Source organism: Poecilia latipinna, unplaced genomic scaffold (assembly GCF_001443285.1).
Source record: "Poecilia latipinna isolate Pla-1442-1.1 unplaced genomic scaffold, P_latipinna-1.0 Scaffold406, whole genome shotgun sequence".
NCBI classification, from domain to species: domain Eukaryota; kingdom Metazoa; phylum Chordata; class Actinopteri; order Cyprinodontiformes; family Poeciliidae; genus Poecilia; species Poecilia latipinna.
Window position 1 is genome coordinate 142,124 of NW_015113022.1, and position 18,045 is coordinate 160,168.

The window sequence follows — 18,045 nt, forward strand, 5'->3', positions numbered from 1 at the left end:
CTAAATACATACTGGATAAGCATTGGAGGGTCAATTCAGCTTTGAAATCTAGATGGAAGGGTCAGAATTTGGTGTGACTACTATAAAAGCATAAATTAATACCGTCTTGTGATGGTGAAGGTGCAGTGGTGTAAGGGACATTTTGAGTCTGTCAATACGATTTGAGCACTGTGTAAACATCATGTCACTGTCTATGTTCATTATGTCGGTTTTGAAGACAAGAAAGTGGTCCAACCCTTTAGTAACCAGCTAAAGGGCCTTTACTTGTTTAGCACTTTATCAAGTCCAAACAACCATAAAGCATTTTACACTACATTCAGGCATTCACCCATTTTTAAAATGAAGCTTAGCAATGGCAGCTGAGGAAGTAAACAAAGCCATTCAGTATGTGTTGGCCACACTTCCAAGTATTGAGCAATTAAAGTTGGAGGACAAAGAGACATTTTACTGCTGGCAAAGATGGCGCTACTCCCTCTGGAGTCGTTAACAGTCCACGCAATTTCCGGTAAGCTTCATTAAGCTGGCGCATTACATATGTTGCAACCAAACATGAGTGATTGGGTAAAATTTAAAACTTCAACAGAGTCTGCCATTTCAGGAAGCAATCGTTTCTCATTAGTTGAGTGTCCAGATCCTCTGCATGAAGCAAAACTTGGAACAAGGGGTTGGTTTTTACCAGGCTAAAGTCAACCCAAAAAATACTTTAAAATATTTTCATATTTTCAGTGTAAGCCATTAGATAACCACAACTAAAATAGCTTCTGTGCACTTTTAATATTGATCTTGAAAAACTCCAGGATTTATGTCTCCCACTTCCAACAGATTCTCACTCTGTGTATTGATGATGGCAGCTTAGCAAGCTGTCTACTACTGTTTAACTGAAACTGTGAGTGACCTCCTGTGACTCGAAAAAGGAAACATTTTCTTCCTTGAGTACACACTCAAATCAGGAGAAAAATGTTTGCTCTGACTCATTCCCAAAGGAAGCAAATGGACTGAGACAGAAACAGCAAAATTGTCTCCCTTAATATAATTGAGACACTGAGATCCTAAGTTCAGTTAAGTCTGAGATTCATGAATTTTCTTTGAATTATTTAACCATTACAGGAACTAATTTATTACCAGATTGTAACCAACATTTACATATTAGTGACTGAGATAAAATCATCAAGTGAGGTTTCTCCCACAGGAAGGAGGGACTTTAAGCTCAGGAGAATCACTGATATACCACCTTACAGTAGAAACACACGGCACAACAGAAAGGCTTCTCAGCACTCACTTAGTATAGGACTGTTGTTCCAACTTGTCCTTGATACAGAATGCATGGATCAATTTTATAGAAGAAAACGACCGAAATCTGTTACAAGAAGATGTGGGGTAACAATATGCTTGAGGAGATGTGTTATTTGCTATTCCTAATGCTATCGTGCAAATATGAAGAAAAGCTTTTTTTCTTCCTTCAATTCAGAACAAATTCAAGGATTAATACTGTCTGCAATAAATTCTACATAACACATGTGAAAAATATACTTATTAATTTTAACAGCGGACAAATTCACCACACACTGAGGACTGAGATGTGGAAGATTGCATTTGTCACATTAAGAAAATAAACTTTAACATATTTTATTAGGATTTTATGCCACCAACCAACACAAAGTTGTGCGTAATTGTGAAATAGAATGAAAATGACACATGGCATGTAATGTAAACTCTGTTTAAATACAATGCTCCTGTGGAGGCCTCAAAGATTTATTTGAGAATATGGGAGCACAAATAGCATCATGAAAGCTGCACTTGTGTGTGTATGTGTGTTCAGTGCAAGGTGTTTTTTAAGTGATTTGAAAAAAAAAGAATATTTTCAGCTTTTAATTATCTTCAGGATAAAATAATCACCCATTTTATGACACCATCCAATTCTTTTTAATGTCGTTTTCAGCACTTCAGCATTATTTTATTTATTTTTTTTTTCTCTTTCTCTTTTGTGTCCTCTCAAGCCTGCTTAGAGCTAAAAGCTCTTTGGATTAAAGAGAAAACTTTATCTTTGTTTTTGGTAATTGTGCAAAGAATTCAGGCACAGGTTTGAGATAAATCATGCACTGTTGTATCAAAGAATATGGATAATTCTGTGGCTTCATAAAATCTTACAACAGCCACTATAAAACACATGATGAGCTCTTTCCTACACCCTCCCCCTCAGGAATCCTAAATAGCAGCTAGCGAGCCGCACATATGGAGAACTGGAAGGATAGCAATAGCAAAGCCAGAAGGAAGTGCAAGAAGTTGAAAGAAAGTGCTGGCTGGATGAAAGAGAGAGGAGGTGGAGAAGCAAATTGCACCGTGATGAGAAATGGCAAACCCCCTGACAGATCGTTGCTCTGACAGCTTCCACAGCGCTGAGGGGAAATTATTAAAATCTGGTTAAATCTTCTGAAATATAAACTCTTGCAGGAGATCCAGTCGAATGCTGCAACATGCTGTAATAGGTTTGAGCACAGTGAGATTAAAACACAAATTAGCTTGTCAGTTAAGTGTTTGTTGCTTCCACTGAGTGATAACAACGCCTTGACTTAACCCCAATTATGAGAGGTGATCTCTAATTGGTTTTGTTCCACACGGTTCAGAAAAAACCTTCAGACTCCAACCAAGCGTGGAAATATTTTGTGCATGCCTGCAGCCTAGAAGACGTACCCCGAGGTTCCAGAGAGATAAACGTGAGGCATTAATTTATCTAAGTCTCTCATAAAATCAGCAAGCTCTTGATTAAAAATGTTTTGCATTGTGTCAAAGGAAATTAGACTGACTGTATGAGTTTTAGCACTCTGATACAAAAAAGTTGCTCTCTACCAATCAGATTTTTTAGATGTTTTTATATAGACACCAGGCAAATCGGATGCGCCTCCTAGTGGTCATTTGTAGAGCTGACCAAAGGATGTATGAAGTCCATACTTCCAATTGAATCCCACCAGCTAACATTAAATGTGTTTTATTACAGTAAAACTGTGGTACAGTTTGCACTCTTGCTTTGTAGCAAGAGGGTCTTGGTTCATACCCTTCTCAAGACCTTCCTGTGTGGGTTTTCATGGTCTTCCTGTCGAGTCATGGTTTCTCTTTGAGTTCTTTGGCATCCTCCCACAGCACAAAGACGTGCATGTTGGTTAACTGGTCAGTTCAAATGTTACTTAACCATGGCTGTGTGTGTGTATCAGCACCAAACTGTAGTGAAACTGTAAGGATTAACTGGGTATAGAAAACAAATTGATGTTTATTTTTCTGACTCTTTTGGTTATAGCAGTCGTGTCGTAAAGGCAGTATGGTAAGTATGGAGGGAAGAGGCATCCAGTTTAATTAGTTTAAGAAATGAGCACACATAGAACTTTGTCATTTAGGGAGTGAATAATTCCCAATCACGCTGCACATGAAGTGGGATCCCAGTACATGGAGAAGACATGATTAATCAGATACATTTAACATAACTGTCAAACTGTGAATGTTTCCTGAATGATGAATCCATTATTCATTTTAAACCCTAAAAGAAGTTTCATAAAATGCTATAAAGGTACACTGTTAACTATAAAATAACTATTTGTGTATTTGCCATTCATTAAAAAGTGAATTTCACAAGTTTCTGTGTGACCGGTTGATTAAGGAGCAATTTAGTTAAGACTTGAGCGGTCTGGTTCTGGACTTAACTGGGAGTACCAACCCCACGATCAAAGTCCCAGGACACCATCCAATCGTGCACCGCCACTGCCCTCTGCAGAACACGATGACAAAGACTTTCACACTTACGGTAGAAGACGTATTCAGTGTAGCTGGACCAGATCTTGTCCTCTGTGTGCTGGTTGACAAACGAGGCTGTGACTGAGGAGTTGCAGGCCACCATCTGGAAGCCGCACTCCGACAACATATCAAACGCTCTCTCCAGATGCTTGAACTTGAGATAAAACCGGGAGGTGTATCGCTCCGGGGTCCTGTCCGGATCCCGGCTCTCGTTTAGAGTCTCCCCGAACACCTCTTTAGCCAGAGCCACCCTGCCGCAGATCAGTATCCGAGGTACTCTCCTGAACTTGGCGTCGCTCTGGCTCTCCCGCCCCATGGTGCACGACCCCCGGTATCCCACCGTGATGAAACCGCTCTTCCTGTCCGCGGGGACCAGAGAGGGCGGTGGGCACTGTCGGTGGTCGCTACCCTGAGAGCCATCTTCGTGGTCGCTGTGAAAGAAGTCATCCGGACTGTGCTTGATGTCCTCTGGGGTCAAAAGCTTCACCAGGTCGGGCAGCTGGAAGTACTCTGCCTCTTTCCGGAGCCTCCCTTTCTCGGGGAAGTGGTCCGGGAGGACGACTTGCTTGTCCCGGAGGTAGTCCAGAACATATCGGAATAAAAACCCGTCTCTGTCGATAAAATACCGGCCCTTGGGGTCTCTCGCCAAATCGTTAGATGCGTCTTTTTTGGAGAACAGCTTACCGAGCAACGAATTCGGGGTCCCCACCAAAGTTGAGTGGCGGGTGTAATAAACCTGCCCCCCTACGTTTAACTCAACAACATCTGGGAAACTGTTCTGAACTGAAGCCTGCAGGTCTTTGGGAATAGTTCTGCAGTTTCCACTCAGCGCCATTCTTTTCCTCTCCCTGCAGGAGCTCTCAAAAATAATGAAAAAATGGAAATAAAGGCTGTCAAAAGGTGCGTCCTCCTGTATTTGGTGACAGAGTCTCCAACTTCATCTCAAAACCATCCCCTTTTACGTTTTCCCTCCATCGACGTTAATTCAGTGACATTAAAACCCACTGGAGTAGGCTTATTCATCCGTTGCTGGGCATGCAGCGCGCCTCTTGGGTGACTTTGGTGGAGGAAGAAAAGAATCAGTGCTGCGCGAGAGTGGAAAACAGAATTAGAGGCTCACATTAGTGGCTGTAGGACTCTACTGCCTCTGGGGAAAACAGCATTATATGTAGGCTGAAAGAAACCTTCATGCATTGAGTGAAGAAAACTTGCCTTGCATGCGTATGTTTTTGTTCCTGGTAGTATTTCCCAACAAAGAAAAAAAAAAGCTTCCCAGAAGAAAGTGGATCAACTTATTTTTAGGATATAGTCCAAACAGGGGGAAGAGAAAACGCCTCGGAGTGATTAGAAACTTCACTGCTGATTCTGTGTTCTGTCTTTACAGTCATAAAAATAAATATTCTCTGCTCTTCCTAAATTGTATAAAAATCGAAATCCATGTGTTCTTTTTTTTTTCTTTCAGAGCAGAAAAGTCCGCGCCGCCGCTGCTGCTGCTACAGGGAGCTGTCCGTGGTGCTGCTCTCCTCCTCAGCCTCTTCTGCGCGCACCTCCTCCCTTTCCCGACAGAGTTGGGTGGTGTCTTCTTTTCTCTCCTCTGCTGTGCTGTCCCCCCTCCTCTTCCTCTAGTTCACACACTCATACTAACACACATGCACAATCTATTAAAAAAACAACAATTTTGCATTTTCTCCGATATTTATCACACTTGTATTCCTGTATGTATAATGCATGAAGGCCGTGCCGTTGCAATAAAATGAACAAACTTGTTTATGTGTCAAATGTAAAGTTTTCGGGATTTCACAGCCAGTACTGCATCCATCTTTGTGCCATTATTTCTACATAAATATGGTCTGCAGCTTGATTCGATTTGCTATAAGCTTCTTTCAATAAATCAAATATGGATTTTCCAATTTAAATATTACCAGATTTGCCTTTTCCAGAAATGTATTTGGATATTTACTTTCCTAGAGATAAAATATTTACAGCCCAGATGAGCGATTCTCAGTGTAACTGAGTGGGAACAACGTGTGGGGTTTCTCTCCTCGGTTCAAAATACGCCCAACAGCGCCCTCTTCTGTTTCACTCCTTCCCAGCCTGTGGAGGGACCCCACACAGTTACAGCTGTTAAGTTGACGTGAAAGATAAACCTCATCAACATTTTAAACAATACTTTGATAATTTTGCTTGATTAAACTGTTGTCATATGTAATTGGACTAATTTCAGTTTTGTTTGTATTTGTGAATATGTTTTTGGTGACCTTCAATGTTTATGTGTAAATCTAATGGTTTGCTCTATTTTAGTGCTAATCGACAGAGTGCCCTTGTAAATCAGATTCTAGGTTCCCTTTCTGGTTGGATAAAATTCAAATAAAATAAACATTTAAACTGTTCAGACATTCAAACTATTAATTTTCAAAATATTTCTACATAAGTATTTTTTCTTTATCTGCACATATAACCCTCACACCAAAACACCTATAGGAAAACAAGGCATTGAAGTGAAAACAAAGCACTTTATTGCAGAAATTACAGTCACTCTGCAAAGCAAGATGTAAATATAAGTACTGTAGAGATAAAAAAAAAAATCCAAATATCTTTTGAATTTATCAATGTGTAGAAAAAATAAAAACAAACCTTAAATATTTTCACATTTTCTCAGGTAACAACCACAAACTTCAAAATATTTTAAAGGTATCTTGTGAGACATTACATAGATCAATGACCAGTGGTGCATAATTATGAATTGGAATGAAAAGCATACAGTAGTTTTCAAAATGGCTTTTAACTGACTATTCTGAACAATATTAACTCGTCATTTAATGAAAACAAGTTCATGTAGATTAGACAAAAATAGATTAAATGCTATGGTAATAAATGCTGAATTTAAATGATGTGCAATAGAATTATCAGATTAGATTTCATTGGACTCTAAGATAAGTCCTATTAATATTCGTGCATATTGTAACTTCAATGTTGCGATATTCAACATGAAAGTGATTTATTTTGCTGCATTTTTAAATTAGCATTAACATAAGTTCAATCTGTAATCATTTGTTCAGGAAGTACAATTATATGGCAAGAAAAACAAAATGTCAGCTTACATCCATCAAGACAGCATGGTAAATTAATTATATTTTAAATCTATTTTCAGCATAGCTGTCAGGTAACTAAAACCCAGAAGAATGTATACTCATTCATCATTAAATATTGCATAATTTACGTTTTATCTCCCTAAATCAATTAATCAGATGGGGAAAAAATGGAAAAGAGAGAAGACAATACAACAAGTCATCAAGATCAAACACATTAAAATGAAAATGAGACACAGAGGCAGAGAGAGATGCTGGAGAGGTGTGCCACGCTGGGACCTGAGCGGTCACCCAGAATTAGGCCACGTTGGCAGCTTCATCTTAAATACATATGCATATTACAGGCTCCCTGCTATGCTACTATTTAAAGAACAGATGACTGACCATCTGTTAGGAGTTAAACCTGTTTCTTCCTCTCCCTTCCAAAATATTTGAGAATATAAAATGACAACCACAAAGACAACAGAGCATTATTGTTTGATGCATGATAAATTATACAGACATACAGTGAAATAGTGAAAATACTGCCTTGCAAAAGAATTTCTACCCCTTTAACAGAAAGCAGCACATCATTGAGAAATGAAAGGAAATAATATATTATCTTTTTTATAATAATATAGTATTGGATATTTGAAGCTAGCCTCCTTGAGTGATTACTTTGTTCACCCACCTAGCTCAAATGAAGTCAGATTAGACAGGCAGCAGGAGTGAACAGCAGTTTCCAGATCTGACTTTTCCTGAGCCAGGTTCTGTAAAAAGACATTTTCAGAACCACATATGGCTTTTCTTCTACTTTACAGTTATTTTCTACTTTGAGTTGGTCTATCTCATGAGGTCCCAAACAAATAAGGGACGTTTGTGATTGTGATGTGAAGAAATGTGAAAAAGTTCAAAGGACATGAAAACTTCTTTCAATGCACTGTATCTCCAAACTTCTTGGTAAAACCTCATTCACAGGCGATCACACCCACTACAGTTTCCCTCTGACATTTTTTTTTTACATCTCAAAATTTGTTTAATCAGTTTTGCATTCGCTCCTACAAAATGTATGATAAAATATTCAGTCCCCAAGCACAGCAGTGACATTCATAATTTATTATTTTTCCATGAGGCCCACCACCATATCAGAGATATTTTTAATTTTTCACTTGAAAAAGAAATCGACTTATTGCTCTTACAACTAATTCATGGGTGCTTCTCTTCCTTGACACAGATCTGCTTGCGAGCACAGTCACTTTTTTCCTGTGCGTTGCACGAAAAAATCTATTGAAGGGAATTTTCAGTCCAGTCACAGATGGTTGAAATAAACAGCATACTTCTCCCACTTCCATCTCTCATTACCGGCGCTCACTGAATGATGCCAGGCGATGAGAAATCTACAAGTACAGCAAGCGGACATTCAATGCATAAATCCCCTTCTATGGGAGAGGGGCGGTATTTACTAAAGTGACTCCCTGTGCTCTCAGAAAGGGATGATTATTTATTTATTCATTCATTTCTCAGGTCCAGATAATGAACATTTGCATTGCCTGAGAATAGAAATGATGTTAGTTGTAAACAGTCTATGAGTTAAAAGCTTGATGGTAGATAAGTTGTTTGTCCATACCGCTCCTGAAAGTCTGCTCTCATTCAGAAAAAGCTGGACGTGCAAAACAAACGAAAGCAGCTCTCCTTTTCACCTAAGAGGCACTGCATTAACCATTAGAAAGACATTATGCAAATTTTTTAGGTTGTGTAATTGGGGAACACTAAGAACGCCATTATTAAAGAAACCAGGAGCAGTACATGTTGATTATAGAAATAACTATTTATAGTTGGAGTTGTTCAATTCTGCAAACTTTTACAAACATAAAAAGCTGTTATATGCATAATACAAAAGTTTTGTAACAGCCTTGCTAAAGTCCAAATCTGAGGGGTCACCTGAAGAGAGCGGAGGTCAGGAAGTGTCTTCATAAGTTCAAAGATCCAAACAGCCTCTGCAAACTGCAGTGAGCAAAGTCAAGATATGTGGTGCTTTGACTAGCAAAAAATTCTGAATGTGAAACCGAGTTGAAACATATTTCCACAAACGTATAGCCAAAGGGTGTACACACTTATGCAACTGGGTTATCGCTCCATTTTTATTTAGTTGTACAAAATAAATGTCAATATTTGTGAAAAAGACATTTTGAACTTAATTTCTAAAAGAAAGTAGAAAGATATATCACTCATAATTCACAGTTATAAGCTCTTCTGCTAAAGGTGTGTAGGAATACATTAAACAATTTTTTGTTAAAAAATAATAATTTGTTTAATGTCCCAGCCCCAGACTTTTCTATCTATGAACAATAGCAAATAGATAGCAATAGATATCTATTGCTATAAAAAGGTGGAGGGAGAGTGAAACTGTGGACCGGGGGGGGATTGGATTACTGCCGACAACATATTCGCGTTTGTAGATAGATTTTTACCCAGAATGCAAATGGAAAAAAAACCGTGAGAGAAACGGTGACTGGTACTGACTAGTATATATTCCATTGAAGGAAACTAAGTTTCATATCTGCACAAGAGCTCCCCTGGTGGTTGAAGAAAAATCCACATATATATGAAAAAAAAACGCTGAATGCTCTCTGGTATTGTTCAGAGGGCCGGACCAAATGAGGAGGTGAGCCGGATCCGGCCCGCGGGCTGTAGTTTGGGGACCCCTGGTCTAAAAGAAAAGGAGGAACCCACCTCTGAGGAAAAGTGTCTTCACTCCCTGCTGAACCTGCAACCATGATCAGAGTGCTGCTAAAAATGAAACATTGCCATTCCTTTTAAAAAAGGAAAACTATTTTCAACCACAATTCTATATTTACTTATTTATTACTGCCAAAAAAATTCTCTTTGAATCATAAAGCAGCAGTGAGGGGAGGTGACTGCTGTTCAAATTCACCAGGCTTTTCAGCGTTTTGGTAGCAATACATGAACAAACCTCATTATGGCATGTTTGCTCCATGCAGCATTGATCTTCCAACGTAAACTCCACGAAGTCGTCGTGGGAATCAGTAACAAACCCAAGTGCCCCAGATTTCTTTTTCTTCATCAAATAAACTATTTTTAGCTGATCACATCTAAGAGAACAGATAGTTTTAGATGCACAAAATAATCAACAAATATGCACATGGAGATTTAATAGTTAAAAGGACAAACATGTTCTTCCAGAGAGCAGAGCCTAAACTGGCCCAAGATGCTGTGAAATTAAGACACATTCCTCCGTTTTCTTAGCTGTGTAATGTTTACAACAGAGCAATTAAGTGAATTTGTCTCAGTATTTTTATTTGTTCAGGAAGAAATTTCAGTTTGTTTTCTTGTGACACTCTTTACCTCTCTTTATCCAGTTCCTGCACAAGCCTCTGCAGTTTTCTCTACACTGTTCTCCCACGAGACAAGTTTATTTAACTGCAGGTCCACTGAACATTGCAGGAGTTTTGGCAGCCGGAGCAGAGCATGTTGACCAAAGGCACAATAAGTGGAAAGCTTTTCTGCTCAAACAAAGCACTTGGGGCAGAAAAGTTAAAAATCTGAACTCTTTTCTTGGCTGCAGCAGCTGTTACCTCACTAACTGACCCACAGTTAAAGGTGGGACTAAACAGTGATTTCAAATCTACTTTGAATTAAACTACCTAAGTTGTAGTTCATACTGATGTAATGCAAGGATGTTTGCATACTTGATTATGGAGATTGGACATAATTTGTTATTCCAGCCAATAAAATGTGGTCAGACAACCAATGCAGTCAACATATTTTATCAGGCCTTTTTTAAATGAAAGATTGACACAATCTTAAAAGTCTAGCAAGTACGTATAGCTTTATTACTTAATACCTTGAAAAGACATTTCTTGTTGCTGTTACACCTGACTTTAATAGGTCAGGTTCAGTCAGACTGGATGAAGAATGAAGACATGGATTTGTATGAGTTCCCAAGAAATTCTAATTACATTTACAGCTAGACAATTCCAACTTTAAGTACTGTTTTATTGTGACTGATGGTCCATCTACTGGATGCATTTATTTTCCAGCAAATTGATTTATAAACTGACTTTCACTTACACAGAAAATGCCAAATGTGCCTGATCCACAAATGCACAAAATTATACTTTACATTGATCTTAAGGATAATTTAACCAATTGATTATTGACTGAATAATATTAGTCTATTTAACCAATAGACAAGATACCTGTTACCTAAAAATGTTCTGAGAAGTAATGTGTTGATTTTTAGAATTTTTTGCACAACAGGTTTTGACCAATTACTAATGTTTCTAATGGAAGGCATTATCTATGTCTGATATATACAAACAAGAGCAAAATCATGATTGTGAATGTCAAACTTAAAGGCAACATCTTGCTTCAGCCTTACAATAGTGGGAGATTGATTCAGTTTGCACCATGTGGCACTCGGAGAGCAGTTGGCCACAATGAAGTTGTGGGTGTTGTGAAAGGATGGCAGGATGTGATAGCTCCGGAGAGAAGGAAGAAATTATTATTCATTTCTTCGTGTAAAAAAAAAAGGAAGCATCCAGTGATTCAGACTGTGTGCCAGTCCTGATTCATTGTTTTATGCAGAGACGCAGATGAGCTGCGATGAGATGTACATAACACCCAGGATGGAACCGGATCCAAGCCAAGTTCAACATACTCAGATTCTGAATGATGAACTCTTGCAAATGATATATCCAGTGCCTTTTTGTCACGACAGCAACAGTTCCATGTAACTTACTGGTATTTAATGTGACAAATCAAGAAAATCTACTAAGTAAAAGTGAAGTGGAAAGATAATAAAAAAAATTTACAACAAGAAAAGCATGCCAGATGAGCATATATAGTCCAACTTTAGGTAATTTAACCTAAATCTGGCCAGTAACTGGTCATTAGCAAAGAAAGGACTTATCAGAGAAGCAGACTAGAGGTCAGTTGTAACTCTGAACATGAGTTCTGGTCCAGTCAAAGACCAGAACTCATCTAGACAGCAATGTGGCAAGACTTGGTGATTGATATTCAGATTCAAAACATCTAATTGGACCTAATTTGAGATATCATGTAAAACCAAAAATTTTTCTACCAGGTGCAAAACTGGTAGAAACATACGTTAAACCAATGTTTAGCTATGATGATAAAATTACATTTTAAAATGTTATTCATTTAAATAGAGATATATTTGATTTATTAAAGTTTTTTTTTAAATTCCTCCTCATCCCCCATATCCAACCATTATTGTTCCACGAGCTTGACAAATAAACTTTCTTTGTTGTCGGTGGACTTCTATTTCTCAAAGTATTTGCGTCTGTGGTGCAGGCCCAAGCAGAGATCATGGAGCCTAAAGGGATGCTCACCCTGTTGACATGGAGAACCATGTAGACTAGATGTTGCTAAGCAGCCACTCTCCCTCGGCCCCTCGGCCTCGGCTTATGGTTCACAAGGGAACTCTGCAAAGGAGCAGATAGCCGTGCTCGTTTACTTTCACAGTCAGCTTTCCTGCAGTGTGCAGATTCTGTCCGTGTGTAGGAGTGTGTCCTTGTCACAGTACAACATATCTCTTTCTTGCCAGGTTTTCCTGTGGAGTTCTCACAGACTCTTGGGATTAAAGAATAGTTTCCGCAGGTCCTCAGTGTGACAAATCACTTGATGGAACCAAATCTCTAGAAGTATTTTAAACTGTAAAGCCATTTTAAAGGGATAACATCCAGTTTTACTTTTCATCCAATGCCAGTAAAATCTATTTGGCAAATTCTGAAAAGATGTTCAGTATACTATATTTTTGAGCGTTGTGTGTAACTAAACATATTGCATTAATCCACCTGCTTTAAGACTTTCAGACATATTTACAATGCAGAGTAGGAAAAAATAAGTGGTGAAAAACCAGAGTGTCTTAAAGGTTTACACATTCCTGTTAAAATGTTAAGTTTTTGTGATGTAAGAAATGAAACCATTATAGTTTCCAATCTTTGTTCTGCCTCAACTCAACACACACAAATTTGTTTGAGAGAAATATGTGAAAAATAAAAACAAAATGAAGCTGGTTGCATGAGTTTGCACAACCTCAAACGAATATGTTGTTAAACTACCTTTTGATTCAGACTCAACATTCATAGGAGTAGGAGTTTATCACAACATTCTGACTTGGTAATATTTGCCTGCTCTCTCTTGCCAAAGCTCTCCAGATCCATTGGATTGTGATGAATAGAAGCCATGTTTCCCTGTGGATATGGCGTTCTTTTGGTAATGTGAAGTGTACTTTTTTTGTGCCAAATTCACCCTTTGGAATTGAAGCCAAAAGATCTGTTTGGCTGCCTTAGACCGAAACACATTTTTCCACAAGGTCATGGGAGAGTTTAGCCAGGCCTGAATCCATTCTTTCAAATAGAGGGCTTCTATCTTTGCCGTTTGCCCATCAATTATGACAGAATTCAAAGTATTGTTTTCACATTCAGAACAAAACCTGCAGCTCCTAAGGCATTACTCTTATGACAGTAACGATATGTTATTGTGTATGTATACTGTGATTCAATTGACTTTGAGTTTGGTTTTGTCTGTCCCATATGCCAGGTATTTATTTTGAGTTATACATGTGCTTTTGATATTTACCTCTGTTTTAGGTCTGTTCATTGGTGTTAAGTTGGAGTTGTTATTCCACATTTATCAGTTTTACCCTCATGTTTCCTTGTATTGGCTCCAAACTTCTGTCATCAGTCAGTTTCATTCAGAGTTTGCTCCCCTTGTAGCTTCATTGCATTCTGTCGATTAGAGTGACCTAAGCACTGGTTTCACTAATCACCTCCCGGGCATTTCTGAGCTTGCCAATTTTAGTTACGCCTTGTCAGATCCGCCAAGTCTTCCCTTTGCTGCATCACTCATGTTGTTCCATCTTTTTTCTAGAGTTGTTCTTCAACTAATCTCTGTTCTTATCAGATTGCCATCTACCAATCTGTTTTTAGGTCCAACTCCACCTCAACACATGAATTATTTATTATGCCATAGCCTTTTCTGTAGCTAATAGCAGCTGATAGTTTTATACAATGAGAGCCTATATTTGTATCCCATAGCTAAAAGATACAAATGTTAAGAAAATCCCACAAAGACAATAGATTTGAATAGAACAAATTGCATCTTAATTGTGGAAACAGTCTTGAAAGTATTTTTCTTGGCTTGATGTTTTACAACCCAGAAGCCTGACCTTTCAAAAAGGGTATGACTTTTCATTTTCACTGTAGTTGCCTTCCTCTGAGTATGCGGCATCTAGCAGAGTGAGAAAGAGAATGTGACAGTTGGTGAGTAGACGATGTAAAACTGAACATGCAGCAGGCCTCTGTTCACTCCTGCCATCACCGATTTCCTCAGGAAAACTGAGCATCCATTGGGAAATTACTGCACATCAAGAACCTCAGTTGACAGGAAGTACACATTTTGCAGATGTTGACAGATGCAACTGAATGAAAAAACAAACATGACAATGTTTAGATTTCAGGTGTGTGTGTGTGTGTGTGTGTGTGTGTGTGTGTGTGTGTGTGGTGTGTGTGTGTGTGTGCATGCGTGTGCATGCGTGTCTGTGTGTAAACTCAGAGGTAGAACCCTCCATAGATGTTCTAAAAATATGCATCACCCTTCACATTTATTAGTATGCACTGAAAAAATATTTGGTGGTGCTATGCATTTTCTAGACACAAAGTGTCATTTTGTAGCACAACCAAGGAGCTACTTGAGTTGCTACAAAAATGCTGTATACAGTATATATTATCAAACATAACTTAAATGAAATTTGACTTCACAATTACAGGCCTTGAAACTGGCCTCTGTCTCTTTAAGAAGCTTTTACTCTTTAGTCTGCCTTCATCACATCACATCAGCCTCCTACTCCTGGCTACTCCGGGAAAGGTTCACCACTGAACTCAAAGATAATTCAAAGGGGCAATTACTTTTTGTCATTGTTCAAGTTTGCTTGGAGTGCTTTTTATCTTTAATAACTGAAATAATAATTTGAAATGTAATTTTTTATTTACTTCCCTTGTCTTTTTCTGATTGTAAAGTTTGATTGACGATCTGAAACATTCAAATACAAGTAAAGAACAAATCCCAAAAAGACAAATACCTTTCCAAGGCACTGTGCCCTGCTAGCAGTCAAACACATTGATTTGAGTCTCATCACTGAGGCCTATTTTTACCTAAATTGAATAATGTTGGACTTGACAAAGCTTGACAAACCTTTGCTGAAATTTTAATCCGTGTGACACATGTCACAGAAAATGGGATCTCTTTCTTCACTTGGTGAGAAAAATTAAGGAAACAATAAAACCTTCCAGCAGCCCAGGAAGAATGGGAAGCGGGAGAGTGGTGTAACATTTTGTGATAAGAGACTTATTTTAGAAGTTTCTGAATCTGTTTTGACATGTGGGACACTGGTGGGTTGGCTACAGCTGTCCCTGATGCCAAACAGAGACAAGTCAGAACCAAAGCATTACAAAATCCAGAACAGTCCATCTGCAAAAAGTTGAGTAAGTTTGTTTGTTTTTTTAGTGACAGTTAAGGATCAACTGACAAATATTGCAGTTGAACTGTGTTGTTTGTGTGGCTGAGTCACAAACTGAGAAATTGTGTATCAACATCTCACCAGAAAATGTTTAGTCTCATGTATTAGTTTGCTATGTTTTGTTAGTGATATACTTTTTAGTTTTTCACTTATAGAAATTCTCACTCCCTATTCTCCTTCATTTCTATCACAACTGTCCATCAGCTCTGAAATGATTACTAATGTCAGTGACTAAGTGCATGATCCTTGAAAAATAAAAACCTACTAAATATGGCTTCACAACTGTAGTAGTCATTTCTTTGTGTTATGATTCTTTTTCATAGATTGTATTTCATTTTTGGCAAGTGGATGACTGGACGGTTTCTATCATTTCCCTTCATATGACAGAAATATTTTACCTTTGATTATCTTTTAGATGTCTCGCACAATATCAGCATTTGTGCAAAGGCAATCGGTTCAACTTAAGATAATTTTAAGATAAAATAAAAGGGGTTCTCATCCAAATGAGAAGACAGTAGGATAATTAATAGAAGAAAACACTTCTCTGAGTTCACACAGCTGAGTAGCAACAAATAAAAGTCACTACAGAAGCAATACATAGTAGGCAACATTGCAATATATTTGCAATTGTGGTTCACTGGAATAGCTTATGTGGAACATTTACACAAAAGAAAAAGGCTTTTAAAAAGCTGCTCATCATATTGATCACTGGAAAGGAGAAGATTGGTCAGATATAAACTGTATGCTATCAGTTCATAGATACCGGAGTCATATTACCTTGTTGACTGCTTCCATGGATGGGTATCTCATGTTGCCATAAAAAATTAGCGTTATTTTCAGAGCTTTGTGTAAGCCATTCATATCTGCTTTTGATAAAGGAGACTTCAACAGAATGGAATAGACTCATACCAGGAGGCACAGCCAAAGTATTCCTGCCAAGTCACCATTCAGACATTATAAAAAAGACACAAACAGAAAGTAACAAAGAGATACTAGAAAATAAAAAGAGATTCTTCCCATACTTGCAATGTAGAAAAAAAAAATGTATTCGTAAATCATTTAAAAAGTTTGTCCTCTTATCCATCCCAGACATCTTCTAATTTGTGATGTGCTCATTATGGAGGGTGGAAATTGAATTTGATGACGATTTATCAGAGAGGTTAATCTGATAAAGGTTTTAAAAATATGTGCCCAATTAATTCAGCTATAAACAAACCTACAAGTATCACTTACATAAAGTTCACTCACATTTATTTTATTAAGCTGCCTGTTACTTTCTGTATTTTTGCAACAAAGCAGGAATCTTGATGTTCCTGTCTCCTTAAGTGGGGGCAGTGAGAGAAATCCTGATGGAGGAGACGGTAGGTGGCTGTCAACGAGGGTTTACTTTAACAGACCAAATTCACTGCTTTTAATCCTCTCATTCACCCAGACAGCGACAGCAGGATTACAGCAGAGGTTATATTAAAGAAGGCAATTATGACAGTATGTGGCAAAACACTGCCCTAAATTCAATTACCCTTTCTGGCACGTTTTAATTTTCTTTAATTAAGTGGATTAGGTAGAAAGACATGTTCTTCATAAACCAGAGTGATTAAGAGTCTAAATATGATGGAAAGCAATGAATGGAAAATGACCCATTTCAATTCCTGATTAGTCACAGACTCTTTCAGTTAAGTATTTTTGTTTCATGTGTCAAAGCAATTTTGTTAAAGGATCCATTTGTTGATCCAGTTGAGAGTCTTACAGATGTCTTTGGTTTTTTGGTACTGATGTACCTTCTGCAGGGTATTTAAATGATGGTTCTGATCAATGATCAAACGGTGGAGTCAAGAAGAGTGTGGCTTTCTTCCTGGTTGTGGAAAAATGGACCACATCTTTATTTCTCAGGAGTTACTGGAGTTTTTCGCTGTCTAGTCGAATCAGATAGTTCAGGTATTTTTATGAGTGATAGCGAAATGGAGCAGAAGGTGCATAGATAGACTGGTTGCTCTGTAGAAATGAGAAGAATCAGTAACTAAAGTCATAATGTTGCTGTAGATAAAATGTTGAATTAGTTCAAATAAATTTAGAAATTGAATTTTCAGAAGCATTGTCAAAAAACTCATTAATATAATTAAATCAGTTCTTATGTAGAAGAATCTCTAAAATAGATTCATCAAGGTTAACACCAAACAGTCTGAAATGGAAACCATTATTAAACCATTCAAAAAGTGCCGGTTTTACAGTTTTACTTGCACATGTTGAGATGTTAACCTCATCTTGGCATAAGACAGTGAATGATGGGTCTTTTAATTTGATTGTTTTTCCAAAGCAGCTTATAACTCTTTTTATAACAGTTGCAATGTGCAAAAAATATTTTTATCTTTAAAGCAATACGGTAGTTAATCATTGCATAAACATATTTGTTTTTTCCAAGACGATTCAGAAACCAGCCAATTAGTTTTTGATCATCCAACTTTTAAAAAAGCTGAGTGCTGTGTATCATTTCCCCTAAACAGAAAATGAACACACATTTTGAACAAACTCAATATGTCTCAGGTGAAAAGTGGGTACTCTTCTGAATGTGTTATTTTCCCACCCGTCATTTTGAAAGAAATTCTGTGTCTTGAGGCCAGGACAGAGCAA

General features: G+C 37.8%; 1 protein-coding gene across 1 annotated transcript in view; it reads right to left on the reverse strand.

The window, feature by feature from the left end:
• kctd16b (potassium channel tetramerization domain containing 16b) overlaps positions 1–5,073 on the reverse strand; it is a 30,176-nt gene extending 25,103 nt beyond the window's left edge. The window contains exon 1 of the mRNA XM_015037458.1: positions 3,793–5,073. Within this exon, the coding sequence (XP_014892944.1) occupies positions 3,793–4,618 (826 nt within the window). The 5' untranslated portion in view covers positions 4,619–5,073. The remainder of the gene's footprint in view (positions 1–3,792) is intronic.
• Positions 5,074–18,045: the final 12,972 nt, after the last annotated feature.